At 36.1% G+C, this 17,586-nt stretch overlaps 1 protein-coding gene across 1 annotated transcript in view; it reads left to right on the top strand.

Annotated features, from left to right (window-relative positions):
• CPD (carboxypeptidase D) overlaps positions 1-17,586 on the top strand; it is a 65,365-nt gene that overhangs the window by 19,440 nt on the left and 28,339 nt on the right. The window contains exons 3-8 of the mRNA XM_070562837.1: positions 6,784-6,926; positions 7,606-7,775; positions 8,851-9,197; positions 9,659-9,850; positions 11,473-11,640; positions 16,333-16,442. Of these exons, the coding sequence (XP_070418938.1) occupies positions 6,784-6,926; positions 7,606-7,775; positions 8,851-9,197; positions 9,659-9,850; positions 11,473-11,640; positions 16,333-16,442 (1,130 nt within the window). The remainder of the gene's footprint in view (positions 1-6,783; positions 6,927-7,605; positions 7,776-8,850; positions 9,198-9,658; positions 9,851-11,472; positions 11,641-16,332; positions 16,443-17,586) is intronic.

The raw sequence follows: 17,586 nt of genomic DNA on the forward strand, positions 1-17,586 counted from the left end.
TATGCAATATCATTAGTTGTCAGGGAAACACAAATTAAGACCACAGTAAGATACAGCTACACACACACTAGGATACTTAAAATTAAAAAGGCTGATCTGTTGCTTGAGCATCTTGTCAGGTGAGGATGCAGAGCAACTGGAACATTCGTACATTGCTGGTGGGAATGTGAAATGGTACAGACACTTTGGAAAACAGTTTGACAATTTCTTGTGCACTCCTAGATGTTTACCCAAAAGACGTGAAAATATATGTCCACACTAATATCTGTGCACAGCTTTATTCATAATCACCATAAACTGAAAACAAGTCAAATACCCATTACATGGTGAATGGAGAAACAAACTGTACTGTATCCATACAATGGAATAGATAGTTAGAAAAAGGAGAATGTATATGTGCAACAATACAAATGAATCTCAAAAGCATTATGCTAAATGAAAGAAGCCTGATATAAAAGGCTATCCACTGTACAATTTCGTTTATGTGACATTCTGGAGAAGGCAAAAATACAGGGAAAGAACTTAGATTAGTAATTGCCCAGGGCCTGGGAGTGGGAGGGAGGGAACTTTCTGGGGTGATGCAAGTGTTCTGTATCTTGGTTGTGGTGGTGGTTATATGACTGTACACTTAAAAGAGATTATATTATATAAGTTATACTACAATAAACCTGAGTTTTAAAAAAGCTATAAAGCAGCATGTTGATTAGAGAGATTATCAAAATTGTTTTGCATCAGTTACTTCATACTTGAGAAAAGGGAATTAAGAAACTCTGTATGCTTGAAAGAAGAATAAAATTTAAAGTATCATGCAAAAAGATTTATCTTGTATATGGTATTTTATATCCTTTTTTATTAATGTGGTAAATATCATGACAGTAAATGTGTGTGACACTTTAAATTGTGACATAGTAGCCCATTTTATCATAATTTGCTAAACTGACTTACTATTTTTGGACATTCAAGTTGTTTTCAGCTTTATTCTCCTTCAATTTAAATAATATAGTCCTCATCCTTGTAGTTATTATCTTAGAATAAATTCCTGGAAAAGGAGTTTCTGTATTAAGCTCATGCCTATTTTAAAGATTTTGTATACATATTACTAAATTGTTACCAGGAATGTTCTATAATCTTTTATATTATTTTCTTAGTCTTTTAAAAAAAATTTTTAAGGTAGTTTTTTGGTCAACAGATATTTTACAATTTTTAGGTAGTTAAATCTATCATTCTTTTCCTTTTATGATTTTAGACTAGTTTGCTGTCATACTTAGAAAGGCTTTCCTCATCCTGAGGGTAAAAAAAATAGTTTTGTGGGCTTCTAGTTTTGTTTATGGTTTCATTTTTATATTAAATTCCGTATGGATTAGAGAGTTTATTTAATATATGAGGTAAAGTCACCTGTATTTTTTGTCACATAGGTAACCAGTTATCTGTGTAACAGTTACTAATTCTTTCCCTATTGGTTTTAAATGTGTCTTTAATCATATTCCAAATGTTTTTGTTTCTGTTACTGTGTTTTCCGTTTTGTTCCATTGGTCTGTTTATTTTGACATCTTAATTGCACTGCTTTAGTAAGTACAGTTTTATAATACCTTTTAATATCTGGCAATGCAGGTCCCTATCAACACTCTTATTTTTTAATGTTTTCTTGGATATTCTCATCTATTTATTTTTCCAACTTCTAGATCATTTTGTCTAGTTCCAATAAAAATATATTTTTCTGCATATTTGTAAGTTAATTTCAGGGAAATTTGATATCTTTATAAGCTTCCTAACTGGAGGCGTGAAATCTACATCCCTCATTAAAATTTTATAATGTTGATTTATATTATGCGTTTTATTACATTTAATCCTATACGTGTTGTGGGTTTTGTTGCTGGGATCTTTTTTTCTGTTATATTTTCTGATTGTTGCTGAAATATAGGAAAGGTATTGATTTTTGTATTGTTTTTACATGGTTATCCTTTTATTTCCAGTATTATTTTACATGGCTTTCTGTTGAATAGGGTCTTATCAAAGGAAAATATGGGGAATGTATGTCAAGACTTAATTAATATTCTGTATTTTCACTAGATTCCACACTGTGAAGCTAATATTAATTCTGTAAAGATGTGTTACAGTTGGGTACACTCTTCACTGTAATATTTCCTCAAATCCATAGGACCTACAAAAAGAGGTTTGTCTCCATGAATCTGACCTTTAGTTTTGGATTGTTCGTAGAGTTCTGTGTTAAAAAAAAAGTCACTATTTATAGTGTGTGATCTCTGGGAAGAGAGGTCACTAAATGTAGTTTTTTCTCTTGGAATTAAATCTTGTTTTTAAAAGATTTCTGTCCTTCCTCCCTACCCTCTACCCTGGGAAGGTATTTTTGTATATGTCATTGATTGGAGCTGACTAGTTACTGTCATATTAAAGTCATATCTAAAAAGCTGGTTAGATAATAATCTAAAATATTATTGTAAACTTGGTTTTCTGGTTGCTCTTAGCTAGTAATTCTTAAATTGCTGTTGAAGTAAAACAATAAGGGACAGACAAAAGAATGCTAGGACTCAAGCCTGGTGATTATAGTGTTGTGAGTAGTCTACTTCACTGCCTTCTGGCATAGTTAAAGTGTGAGTTGGCCATGTTTGCAATTTAATACGGCTATTAGGTTTTACATACACAAAAACCTTAGATTAGCTCACACTTGCATTGCTCTGAAATTGTTATTGTTATGTGTTGTGTTCTGTTTCCTCACCAAGACTCTAAATTCTGAATGAAAGTATGTCTCTTATTTGTAAATCTCTGTAACCTTAGTATAATGTCTTACGTGCAATGGCCATTGTATTGTGACCAATATAGTAGTAAAAATTGGAAAAGATTATTAAATGTCATGTATAATGAATAGCATGTGTATATCCACATGTGTACATACAAGTTAGAGTTTACAAAGATGATCATAGGTCATCAATGACTAAAGATGACTAACATCACTTAATAACTAAATATGACTTGGTAGGGAAATGAAAATCAGCATCTCACTGCTTTCCTCCCAGACCCAAAGTGAGTGCCAAGATGCTGGAGGATAAGAGAAAGCCAAAAGATGGATACCTTGCCTTCTAAGAAAAAAGGTTAGGACCAAGTTACTGGGTTTGCGGTGGTTATAAACCTGCACATATTCTGGGAAGACAAAGTCTCTTTGACATCTCCACGTGGATGTTCAATGGGCATCTCAAATTTAATACATTCAAAACAGAAGTCTTGATTTCCTACTGCCCCAACCTACATACTCTCATTCCTTCACCAAATATTTATTGAAGGACTGTTATGTGCCAGGTGCTGTTCTAGTGCTTAGAATAGCCATCAGAGGGCATAACAAGTATCTCTGCCCTTTTGTTGCTTGTAATCTAGCAGGAAGAAACAGTCAGTAAAAAATAAACATAATAGGTAAATTGTTAAGTGCTATAGAAAAAAGACAAAAGTAGAAGAGAGTGAGAGGAATTGTGGGTGCTGGTGGGATGGGCTTGAGAGAGTGATGAGAAGTAAGTAGCAACTTTAAATGGGGAGGTCAGGGTGGGCCTCATTGTCAGGTTGAAATTGGAGCAGAGAGCTGGAGGTGAGGGAGTTAGTCAGGTGGGGATATCTGGGGGACAAGCATTCCAGGAGAACAGAACAGCTAGAGCAAAGACCCGAAGTCAGGAGGTACCTGGTGTATCCAGTGAATAGTAAGGAGGCCAGTGTGGCTGGTACACAGCCAGTGATGAAAGGAGGTTAAAGAGGGAAGCGAGTTGGTGGAGGACAAGTCATGTAGGGCTTTAGGCCACTGAAAAGACTTTGGCTTTTAGTCTGAGTGAAATAAGGAGTCATTGTTAAGAGGAATCATATCTGACTTAGATTTTAACAGAATTACTCTGACATCTCTGTTGAGAAAAGAATATAGAAGGGAAAGGGCAGGAACAGGGACGCCCATTAAGAGTGATTGCGTAAATCCAGGTGGAGAAAGGATGGTGGCTTTTACCAGGGCAACAGCAGTAGAGGTGAGGAGAAATCTCTGGATTCTGGATATATTTTGAAGTTAGAGCTAACATGATGTCCTGATACTTTGCATATGGAATGTGACTCCAAGCCTTTTGGCCTGAGCAACTAGAAGGATGGAAGTGCCATTAACTGCAGGTACAGCAGGTTTGGGGAAGATGAGGATATGTTAAGTTTGTGATATCCAAGTAATAAATGGGCAAAGGACTTAAAAAGACATTTCTTCAAAGAAGATATACAAATAAATGGGCAATAAGCATGTGAGAAGATGCTTAATATCACTAATCGTCAGGGAAATGCAAATCAGAACCACAGTGAGATATCACCTCATGCTCCTTAAGATGGCCACTATCAAAAAAACAGAATAGCAAGTGTTGGTGAGAATGTGGAGAATTTGGAACCTTTTGCATAGATGGTGGGAATATAAATAGTGCAGCCACTATGGAAAACAGTATGGAGCTGCCTCAGAAAGTTAAAAATAGAGCTACCATATGATTCAGCAATCCCATTTGGGTATGTATGCAAAAGAATTGAAAATGGCATCTTAAAAAGATATTTGCACATCCATGCAGTATTATTGTCCACTGCAGCTGCATTCACAATTGCCGAGAAGCAACCCAAATGCCCACTGACAGATGAATAAAGAAAATGCAGTATATACATACAATGGAATATTATTCAGCCCAAAAAAGAAGGAAATCACATCTGATAAAGGACTGTTATCCAAAATATACAAAGAATTCTTAAATAAGAAAACAAAACTTGATTAAAAAATGGGCCAGAGACCTAAACAGGCACCTCACCGAAGAAGATATACAGATGACAAAAATGAAAGGATGTTTCACATCATATGTCATCAGGGAAATACAAATTCAAACGACAAGTTACCACTACACACCTATCAGAATGGCCAAAATCTGGAGCACTGACAACAGCAAATGCTGGATGTGGAGCAACAGGAACTCATCATTGTTGGTGGGAATGCAAAATGGTACAGCCACTTTGGAAGACAGTGTGGTGGCTTCTTACAAACCTAAACGTATTCTTACTATACAATCTAGCAGTTGAGCTCCTTGGTATTACGCAAAGGAGTTGAAAACTTATGTTTTCAAAACACAAAAACCTGCACGCAAATATTTATAGCAGCTTTATTCGTAATTGCCAGAACTTGGAAGCAACCAAGATGTCCTTCAGAAGGTAAATGGATGAATAAACTGTGGTACATCCAGACAATGGCATATTATTTGGCGCTAAAAAGAAATGAGTTATCAAGCCATGAAAAAAAGTGAAGCAACCTTAAATACCTATTACTAAATGAAAGAAACCAATCTGAAAAGGCAATATACTCTATGATTCCAACTATACGTCATTTTGGGAAAGGCAAAATCATATGGAGATAGTAAAAAGATCAGTGGTTGCTAAGAGGGAGGAGGAAGGGGTGAATAGGTGGAGCACAGAGGATTTTCAAGGCGGTGAAACTACTCTGCATGATACTGTAGTGGTGGAAAAATGCCATTATACATTTGTCAAAACCCATAGATTGTTCAACACTAGGAGTGAACCCTAATGTAAACTATGGACTTTGGGTGGTAATGGTGTATCCATGTAGGTTCATCACTTGTAATAAATGTGCCATACTTGGTGGGGGATAGTGATAAGGGTGAAGCTGTGCATGTGTCGGGGCAGGGACTATATGGGAAATTTCTGTTCCTTCTACTCAATTTTGCTGTGAACCTGAAAAATAAAGTCCGTTACAAAAAACTCAAAGGGCTGGCTTGGTGGTGCAGCAGTTAAGTTTGCACATTCCACTTTGGCGGCCCGGGGCTCACTGGTTCTGATCTCGGGTGTGGACCTATGCACTATTTGTGAAGCCATGCTGTGGCAGGTGTCCCACATAAAAAAGAGGAAGATGGGCATGGATGTTAGCTCAGGGCCAGTCTTCCTCAGCAAAAAGAGGAGGATTGGCAGCAATTAGCTCAGGGCTAATCTTCCTCAAAAAAAAAAAAAAAGAATTAAAAAAAAAATCAAGTGACAGGAATGATAAGATAGTAGGCTTTCTACAGAATGAGTGTGTGGACTTAAATAGATGTGGAAGTGGTAAAGGTGGTTGACTATGGATACTTATATCTCTTTTTCTTCCCTCTTCTATTAAACACATTTTCAAAGAGTTTTGTTGTGTCTTTTATTTTTTTCCCCTGATTTGTGTAGCTGTATGGCCCTAGATACAGTCTTTCTTTTTTCTCTTGCCACCTTCTTGATAAAGGGGAAGACAGTTAGAATAGTAGGCATTTAATAATGCTTTGGCATGAATATCCTTCACAACTTTAAGATCCTGTGTACCCTTCATGCTCATTCTGTCAAAAATCTTAACCTCTCTGTGCCTCACTTCTCACATCTGTAAAATGGGTGAAGTAGCAACATCTACTTCATACACTTTTTACAAAGAGGAAGTGTTAATATGCATAAAGCTTGTAGAAGAGATCTGGCGTATGGTAAACACTCAAATGTAGAGCTGTTATCGTGATTGCTAATGTTATTAACTGATGTATTCATGCTCTTCATAACTGTTCATCCTATCAAATATATTTCCTTTATGTGTGTTCCTTTTCAATGTATATTCCTTTAACTTCCCTTCATAGTCTCCTCTATAATTCAAGAAACTTCTCCAATTTCAAACAATTTAATGAAAACAAAATGTATACATGCAGAGATAGCTGATTTAATTTCTTTGGTCTTTTTGAGAATAAGCTTATTTTTTCCTTCATGTTACAGGTGGTATGCAAGATTACAATTATGTATGGGCCAACTGTTTTGAGATCACATTAGAACTGTCTTGTTGCAAGTACCCACCTGCTTCACAGCTTCGACAAGAATGGGAGAACAATCGTGAGTCATTGATCACGTTGATTGAAAAGGTAAAACTTGCTGACTGGAAGGTTGGGGCATGGAAATAGTGGATTAAATATGGGAATTTCAGATGCATATGAATAGCAATCTATACTAGATACCCTTTACTTATCTGTTTTTGTTATTTAAGGTTGTAGATTATCTTTACAAATTATTATAACAGAATCTATTAGAACATATTCTAGGTGTGCCTGCCTTGCCCTCCCACTAGCTCTTTTCCTCTGGAGGGCTCCCTTTGACTGTCTTAGAACACTTATAAACTGAAATAATTATCTAAATTTGTACTACCAGGTTCTTACAATGTCATGTGATCATATTTGCTAGAGAGCCTTTACCACTATTTGAACCGTGGACATAAGTTTAATTTAAACATCAGACAGGCTAATATACTATTGGATATATCCAAAATTATTCCTTATATGTTGTTGAGAACATTAGAAGTCTGGCTTTGAGGAGAGGGAATTTCAAAAGCACTAGCCTAGGTTTCAGACACGCATGACTTAAGTTTAAGGACTTAATATTTTTGTCTGTATTTTATTTTAACTTGGAGGGATTGAAAAATGTTTCAGAGAGAAGAGGAATAACCTTATTTTTTAGAAATTCTGGCATCAATGGGGAGAACTTATGCTCTCTTGCCTTTCAAAGCAATGGTCTCTGAGCAGTCTCCTTTGATTCTTGTTTCTTTAGGTCCACATTGGAGTTAAAGGATTTGTTAAAGATTTAGTAACGGGATCTGGCTTGGAGAATGCAACCATCTCAGTGGCTGGCATTAATCATAATATCACAACAGGCAGATTTGGTGATTTCCATAGATTACTTCTTCCTGGAACTTATAACATTACAGCAGCTTTGACTGGGTAAGAATTTAAACTAGACTCTTAAAATATAAAGCCTCTGTTAAGACAGAAATATAGTCTAGGAAATGTTATTTACTATATCTGGCTTTTATTTTTCCTTATTTTCTGATTTTTTTTCCCCTTTTATAAGAGGAAATTCCATTGTGGAGTCTTTTGTCGCATAGTCTGACAGTAAAACTGGATATGAAGCATAATTGTAAAATTGAGAGGAAGGACAGTTTTAAACGCTTGAAAAGACAGTCAGCTGTGTAAAGCATTGCCTCAAGGCTAATTGAATACCAGAGTAGAAGAAACTCTGAGGAAGACATTTTTTTTTTAAAGCTTTTATTTTTCCTTTTTCTCCCAAAGCCCCCCGGTACATAGTTTTGTATTTTTAGTTGTGGGTCCTTCTAGCTGTGGCGTGTGGAATGCCGCCTCAGCGTGGCCTGATGAGCGGTGTCATGTCCGCCTCCAGGACTTGAACCAGTGAAACCCCGGGCCGCTGAAGCGTACCTCTGCGAGCTTAACCACTTGGCCAAGGTGCCAGCCCCTGTAAAAGACATTTTGAAGAGCTGTCTTATCATCAGTTTTCTAATATGTATAAACTGAATGGTTTCCCACTTCGCGTGGAAACCTTTCTGGAAGCTCACTTTGATAAAGATTTAATTGATAACCTTTAATTTGATTTTGAACTTTCCTATTTGGGAAGGTAGTTTGAATGTCAGTTTGATAAGGCACTGCAAAGAATTGGATTATTTATCCCTTCTTTGAGTATTACAGCAATGGTTAGAATTGATTAGTGACCTCCATCTTTCATCGTATTCTCTCCATTGAATGTAATTTTTTGCAAGCATTTTAATGTGTGGAGACTGAGAAAATGATAGGAGAAATAGTTCTTTAAAGACTTCATCTGGAATTCTCTGTGAGATAATATCCTGAAAGTCTTGAATTTACACATTTATCTTCATGTAGTTTGAGTTTTGATAGACTGATAAGTGCAAGAGTATGAAAAGGCTATTGTGCTTTTATCTTGTTACAGCATTTTATCTTTTAATTTAACTCCAAGCCATCTACTTTTTCAAATATTTTTTTTCAGGTATATGCCACTGACTGTTAATAATATAATAGTGAAAGAAGGACCAGCCGCAAAGGTGAATTTTTCCCTTCGGCCAACTGTGACTTCAGTAATCTCTGACACAACTGACGTAGTAACAGCTAGCACAGTTGCTATACTTAATATTCCTCCTGGAACACAATCCTCCCACCAGCCAATTCAGCCAAAGGACTTTCACCACCACCATTTCCCTGATATGGAAATCTTCTTGAGAAGGTTTGCCAATGAATATCCTAACATCACCCGGCTTTATTCCTTGGGAAAATCAGTAGAGTCAAGAGAACTTTATGTAATGGAGATATCTGATAATCCAGGTGTCCATGAACCAGGTAATTGGTGTAGTCTTACACATAATTTCAGTAGTGTCTCAGAGCTATGTACTGTATTGCTGTGTTTCATCTAGAAAGGTCACCTATACTATGTATAACTGGAACAAAGAAAATGTAAGTAGTTTTTTGCCAGAAAGAAGAAAATCCATTTGATAACCCGTATGAGGCACAGTATTTAATATACTGCATAGATTAGATTCTTTCTGCTAATAGTATTCTTATTTCATATTATATAGCATATATTGTATGTGTGTGTGTGTGAGTATATATATATATGCTTTTAGCCTACTCAGACATACATATTAGTAAGGAAGCTGCTTTATAAGATGCTTTTTCCTGCTTCTTTTTATATCTTTTCTTAAATTTTTGGTTCAGGTTCTTTTTGTATATTGGGGAAAAAAATAGAGTCCATGATAAATGAAAAGGAAAAAAAGTCTTCCATGTAATTATTTTGCTTTCAGGTGAACCAGAGTTTAAGTATATTGGAAATATGCATGGAAATGAAGTGGTTGGAAGAGAATTGCTACTGAACCTCATCGAATACCTTTGTAAGAACTTTGGAACAGACCCTGAAGTAACAGATTTGGTTCAAAGCACTAGAATTCACCTTATGCCATCCATGAATCCTGATGGATATGAAAAGGCCCAGGAAGGTAAAGAATAGCTGTCTATTAATGCTTAACTTTTTTGATTATTGTTTGGCATGGTTATTTGGGGATAGTGGAAAATTTGAACTGGTTGTTTCCCTGGAATTTCTTCATATTTTATTCTTAGAATTTATTATTGGTTATAGCTTTTATGTTCTTATAAAATAGGCTAGTTCATCCAACAATTATGTGATGAAGTTTATATTTAATGGAGTTCTCCACATTGGTAATGGCTCTTATTTACTAAAAATAGTATACAATTTTTATAAGTTGTTTCTGTCTTTTTCTTTTGAGGAAGATTAGCCCTGAACTTACTACTGCCAATCCTCCTCTTTTTGCTGAGGAAGACTGGCTCTGAGCTCACATCCATGCCCATCTTCCTCTGCTTTATATGTGGGACACCTACCACAGCATGGTTTTTGCCAAGCGGTGCCATGTCCCCACCTCGGATCTGAACCAGCGATCCCGGGGCCACTGCGAAGCGGAACGTGCAAACTTAACTGCTGTGCCACCGGGCCGGCCCAAGTTGTTTCATTTTAACAGTAATTTTTGTTAAATTATTGTATTGGGAACCTTATAAGTAAAAACTCAAACCAAATATCTTTTGAAGCCAGTGACTCCCAGGTCTACTCCCCATACCTATTCTAAACCTGCTAAGTTACTGACTTCCCATTCTTTTGCCCTCTCTGGACTGGCCCATCTGTCCTGGGGCAATGTAGTAAGGGCTGGGAGAGCAACTTGCTTACACAGGTCACCTTATGCAGAAAGAACACTGGGAGACTGAGAATCGTCTTGTCCTGAACTGTGGTTCCTTCCAGGCAGTGAGTAGAAAAGGTACCACAATATGAATATGCAGCCACATGATTTACTCTCACTGACTGAACACAGAATCAACTAATGAATGACCAGGTTAATCCTCAAATTCTTTCTCTAAGGACCTCATTTTTTGTCGGCCTCACAAATCCCTCCCACATTCCTCCCTTGAGACCTCTCTGAAAGGTGGAGCTACTTACAAGTGAGCCCTCAAGTTTTCTTCATTCACTTGCAATTTTTTCTCATTATACTGACAATAATAGTGTTCCCATCCCTTATTAAAGTGGAATAGGCTTAAGTTGAACCCTTGCTCCTCCATCAGGTTAAACTTTCAACTATGATCTTGGCTAACTTTACCTTTTTGTGATCACTTTAATGTAAGCATACCACAATTTTCTTCTTTTCGTTTGGTCTGTTTCCTTGTGGTGTTTTAGTGACCTGTATACGGGTACAATAGAGTCCCCCTCTGATCACTCACACACATTCAACGTTGTGATCATGTCATTGTATGTGGATTATTGACAATTGAGCAATACTTTAATATAATTTGTACAGTTGGATTTTTTTCTTCTCAAAGTATGACCTGAGGGCAGAAATGAAAGGTTAATGGTTTTACCTCTCTGTTCAAAAGATCTGGAAGAGATACAATTTTTTAATGTACAATGTAAAAAAGGTGTGTTTTAATTGTAGTGTGATTGATCATAGTGAAGCCTGATGTGTTCACACTTAGCACTGAGTTAAGATAGCTGAAGTAGTAGGTGTTAGATTAAAATATAAGTGAAACGTGGCTTAAATCTGACTCCTTTATCATACAGGAGATTCAGTAAGTGTAATTGGCAGAAACAACAGCAACAACTTTGACCTGAACCGAAATTTCCCAGACCAGTTCGTTCAGATCACAGATCCTACCCAACCAGAAACTATCGCTGTAATGAGCTGGATGAAGGCCTATCCGTTTGTACTGTCAGCAAACCTGCATGGAGGTAATAACAACTTGATATTCCACTAATTAATTCTTGTTGAGAGCATTGAAAATCTTGGTGGAATTTTATCTGTTTATAGTCTTAGGCTATCCTATAATGGATATCCTGTTATTGCTTTTATGGCAGACAACAATGAAGGTCTTTTCTCATTACTTTTTAAGCCAATTTCCTGGCTGTTTTCCCCCTTCCTCACTGACACCTCCCCTCCCACTTATTCTCCTGGCTCTCTTTCTCCCTCCCTCCATCCATCCTTCCTTCTCCTTCCTCTCCCTCCCTCTCTCCCTCACTGTCTCGCCCTTTCTCTCCCTCCCTCTCTTTCTCTCTCTCACTTAGTTCTTGAAGTGTTTTATATTTATCCCTCACAAATATTTTTATATTTATGCTTCTCGCTGGGAATTTGGTAACATCCTCTTTGTCATTCATAAAAACGCTAACAGATCCAAATGTTTCATTCTATTTCTAGTTTAATAAACTCTTTTACGTAGGTTTAGATTTTGACATTCTCTTATCTTTTATTGCTATATATATATTATATATATATCTTTTTTTTTTTTAAAGATTAGCAGCTGAGCTAACAACTGTTGCCAATCTTCTTCATTTTTTTTCTTCTCCCCAAAGACCCCCAGTACATAGTTGTATATTCTAGTTGTGAGTACCTCTGGTTGTGCTATGTGGGACACCACCTCAGCATGGCTTGATGAGCGGTGCCATGTCCGTGCCCAGGATCTGAACCGGAGAAACCCTGGGCCACCGAAGCAGAGCGTGCAAACTTAACCACTTGGCCATGGGGCCGTCCCTATTGCTATATATTTAACTGCAGCACAATGACCTCATTCTCATATAATATCTGAGCTTATACACCTCCATGTAATTCAGCAAGAATTGATCAGTGGAATAGGATGAGAGGTCAAGATTAGAAATCATCACAATGTCCAACTAGGGTTATGTGAATAAGAGTGGAAGTGTCAATACCCAAGAAAACTGAAAACATATGTCTGTGCATAAACTTGTACATGAATGTTCACAGTAGCATTATTCATAATGACCAAAAAGTATAAAGAGTCCAAATATCTATCAACTGATGATTTTGTAAATAAAATGTTGTATACCCATGCAATGGAGTATTATTTGGCCATGAAAAGGAATGAAGGTACTGATGCATGCTACATCATAGATAAACCTTGGAAATGTGCAAAGTGATAGAAGTCAGTCAAAAGAAATCATATATTGTATGATTACATTTTTACAAAGTGTTCAGAATAGATGAATCATAGAGATAGAATGTAGATTACTGGTTGCCTCAGGCTATAGTGGATAGTGGTGAGAGGGAAAGGGGAGTGACTGCTAATGGGTATGGGTTTTTTCTTGGAGTGATAAAATGTTTTGTAATTAGTTAGTAGTGATGGTTGTGCAACCCTGTGAATATACTGAACAACATTGAATTATACACTTTAAGTGGATGAATTGTGTGACGTGAATTATATCTCAATAAAGCTGTTAAAAAAAAAGAGTGAAAGTGTTAGACCCAGGGGCAGTGGGGAAAAAACTTAGTGTCAACATTTGTTGGAATATCCAAAGGAGTATCACAGTTGAGAATTGATGGCATATAGATTAGCCAGCCATTTTAGAACAACAATACACACTTATGGATATCTAGATTTAAGAAATAAATTGAGATTCTCCAAAAATTGCTTTGACAGCTTGCCAGTAGTAGAAAAAAATACTTCTACAGTTGATAATCATGAATGATTCTCCAAGACCCAAATAGGAATTATGAAGTTATAGCCTGATTGGAAAAATAATTTTTTTGTTAGTTTTACATTTGATGTATTTTATACCATGTTTCATAGAAAGTTCTTTTTTTGTTTAAAGATTGGCACCTGAGCTAACATCTGCTGTCAATCTTCTTTTTGTTTTTCTTCCTCTTCTCCCCAAAGCCCTCCAATACCTAGTTGTATTTTGTAGTTGTGGGTCTTTCTAGTTGTGGCATGTGGGATGCCGCCTCAGCATGGCCTGATGAGTGGTGCCATGTCTGCACCCAGGATCCGAACTGTGAAACCCTGGGCCCCCAAAGCAGAGCGTGCAAACTTAACCACTCAGCCACGGGCTGGCCCTGATAGAAAATACTTTATTTTGAGCTTTTAAAAATGTTCTCAGAATACATTGCATGTCACGTTGGGTAAATCTGAAAACTTAGCACTAGTTAAATTTCAGTGAAAATAATTTACAAATTACACATGTGGTATCAAGATCTTGGCATGGTAGGGTACATCTTCAATCATCCAGACATGTTTCTCTCCATGACATATTTTGTTTTCTCCTCTTAAGATCTTTAAATGGGTTTTGAAATCTTGGCAAAGAAATTTAAAAGAGGATTTCTCTGCTGCCAACTTAACAATTCAGAAGGATTTTGAAAGAATATAGAGAAAAATAAGATTTGTTTTTGTAAATTTTGATACTAATTTTTTTATTAAGGTGAAATTCATGTAACAAAATTAACCATGTTAAAGTCAACAATTCAGTGACGTTTAGTGCATTCACAGTGTTGTGCGGTCACCATCTCTTTCTAGTTCCAAAACATTTTCATCTCCCCAAAAGGAAACCCTTTACCCATTAAGCAGTTGCTTCCTATTACCCACCTCCCTTCAAGGCCTGATAACTACCAGTCTGTGTTCTGTGTCTGTGGACTTGCCTATTTTGGATACTTCATAGAAATGAAATTATACAATATGTGACCTTTTGTGTCTATGTTCTTTCATTTAGCGTAATATTTTCAAGGTTCATTCATATTGTAACATGTATTAGTACTTCATTCCTTTTTATGGCCAAATAATATTCCATTGTATGTGAATAATACAATTTGTTTATTCATTTCTGCATTGATGGAAATTTGGGTTGTTTGTGCTTTTTTATTATTATAAATAATATTGCTATGAACATTAGCATACAATGTCTATTCGAGTCACTCATTTTAATTCTTTTGGGTAATTTGATGTTTAGCTTTTTAAGGAACTGCCAAGCTGTTTTCCACGGTACCACTTTACATTTTCACCAACAGTGTACGAGGGTTCCAGTTTCTCCACATTGTCAACAACACTTATTACTTTCCTTTTTTTTATTATAGACATGCTGGTGGGTAAAAAGCAGTATCTCATTGTGGGTTTGATTTTGCATTTCCCTGGTGGCTGATGATATTGAGCATCTTTTTGTATGTTTATTGGCCATTTGTATATCTTCTTTGGAGAAATATCTGTTCAAGTCTTTTGTCCATTTTCAGTTAGGTGTTTTGTCTTTTTGTTGAGTTGTAAGAGTTCTTTATATAGTCTGGATTCTAGACCTTTATCAGATTACTGATTTGTGAATATTTTCTCCCATTCTATAGGTTGTATTTTAACTTTCTTATAATGTTCTTTGATGCACAAAAGTTTTTAGTTTTGATGAAGTCAGATTTATCTACTTTTTTGTTTTGTTGCTCATACTTTTTGTTTTTGGTGCTAATTATTCTTTTAAATAAACTATTTCATAGAAGTATGGTAGGTCTTTTATGACCTTTTTTTTGACATTAGAAAATTAGCCATTTGAAAAACAGTATTGAGTAGAAGTTGATGTTGACGTTTTTCTGTTTGAATTTTTAGATATGGGTCACAAATCCAGTGTGAAATTAAATTTTTTAAAGAACTTCAATTTGTCTAAGAAGGGGCGTTGAAGTATACTTGTTCTTGTTAGAACTATTTTGAGGGATAGGACGAGCATAGTTCTTCATACTTGCTTCTTAAAGAAATTTTTTTTTTATATATGAATCTTTGCTGGTATTTGTTATCACAGGATTACTTCATCTGAATTCAAGTTGAACATGTTTCTTTATTTCTGTGTCCATGAGGTGGCACAATAAAAAAGGGAAAGATGAGTGGCTTAGTAGAGGCAGAATAAATGGACAGACGAACAAATGAAAACAGTGTGTCTAGTAGGAAAATAAGGGATTTGATCCCATGGTGGGGGTGTGGGCATGTGTAGGTCTGGGCTCTTGCCTGAGAAGCACCCTCCCTAGCTGCTTTATGCCCTATGGAGAGCATGAAAGGAGTTGATATCCTTTACATATGTTTTAAAGCGTCACTTTCTTTATGTTAGGTCATGAAAAGTCGTATGGTATAATGCCAATTGACTAATTTCTAATATGAGCATAAGAGAAATTTTTACAATTTTTTTCTGAGTGTAGTTCGGGGCTGGTTCTGCTATCCATACATAAATCATTTAATCTCTTTGTTTTAGATTCCACATCTGCAAATGAGGAGGATGGATTAATTAGACTTAAGAGTCTCGTCTTATTTTAAAATTCCATGACCTTATAAATGTCTGGATTTTAGTGAAAAAGTATCAAAATTTGCTCAATTTTTCTGATCCTAAATATTGTAAAAGTATAATTGTTTAAGCCTTTTATTTCTGGTTTCAGCTCTGACATGTAAATTATACCTATAAGTTCAGGTAAATTCCCAAGACCTTTCCAGTTAAGGTAACCTTTAAGTGCCATGCATAGCTATTTAATATTTTACTTATCCACTTTGATTTATTATTGAGGAAATTAGCCGTGGAAAATTGTATTATTTCTTGTCTCTGACAGTATTGTGAAAAGTTTACTGTAATGATCCATCTTGAAACAGATAACGCGATACATTTTCCTCTTTTCCCTTGTAGGTTCTTTGGTGGTTAACTACCCTTTTGATGATGATGAGCAAGGGGTTGCCACATATAGTAAATCACCAGATGATGCTGTGTTTCAACAAATAGCACTTTCTTATTCCAAGGTAGGCTTGTGCTTAAACATAAAATGCTAAAAAATTAATTCTTTCGTTAAAAAAGTACGTTAAAACAAAGTCCTGCGAGACTCAGGTCAAGTGCGTTCTTCTCAGTTGAGCCTTCCATGGTTCCTTCCAGGCAGCCTTACTGCTTTTTCTCCTCTGTTTCCCCCCTCACTTTTGAACATACTGCATGTCTTTCCCCATTAGCCTTTAAGCCCAGGTAATGTCTTTTCGTCTATAGTTTTTAGCACAGTACCTGGAACATAATAAACTAAACATAATAAACATGCACTAGCATGCTAGTTTATTTCACTTGACAAGTACTTAAGTTATAAACCTAGCAAAGTAGTCTAAGGTGGGAGTTGACAGACTACAGCTCTGGGGCCAAATCCAGCCCACCACCTATTTTTCTAAATAAACTTTTACTGACCCACTGCCACATCTGTTCTTTTACATTTCATCTAGGTCTGCTTTCTTTTCCAGCATTTGAAAATAAGACAGTGTAATTCACTGTAAGAACATTAAAGAAGAAAAGCACTGCAATCATCTCAGTAGTTGCAGTGAGAGTTCACTAGTTGCAACAGATACTCTCAAGCCTGTAAAGTCTAAAATTTTTACTGTCTGACACTTTACAGAAAAAAATTGCCATTCTCTGGCCTACAGTATTTAAGGGTCTGTAGTAAACATGCAGCAAAGGAAAGCACGTAGAAATTTCTGAGTTTTCTAAACTTCCTTTAATGAACACACGTTACTTTAACAATCAGAAATGTATGTTTGTGTGTGTATGTGTGAAAATTTAATTTAAAAATTCTTCTTAGAAAACATGTTAAAAGTTGGGGCTAGGGAGCTAGCTTATGAGTTTCTATTTTTGGTCTCACTGCTGTCTCAGGCTGTGACTTTATTGGTATAGATAATGAAGATTATTACTGCAGCTCTCTGCTCTCTTGATCACAGCCTTCTGTCATTCCACTTTTCCTACTCCCTCATTCTCTACACGTGGACCTTGAGAGATTCTTCAGGGTTTCTAACAGGGGAGTACATCTATTATTTCACTATAAGGAATAGTTGTCTTCTGTTTGGGCACACCATTTTTAGAGGGATATACATGGAATAATAGAAGAAGAATGGGATTCCTTCTGAATTTTCAAAA

The sequence above is a fragment of the Equus przewalskii genome, chromosome 10 (assembly GCF_037783145.1).
Source record: "Equus przewalskii isolate Varuska chromosome 10, EquPr2, whole genome shotgun sequence".
In the NCBI taxonomy this organism is placed as follows: Eukaryota; Metazoa; Chordata; class Mammalia; order Perissodactyla; family Equidae; genus Equus; species Equus przewalskii.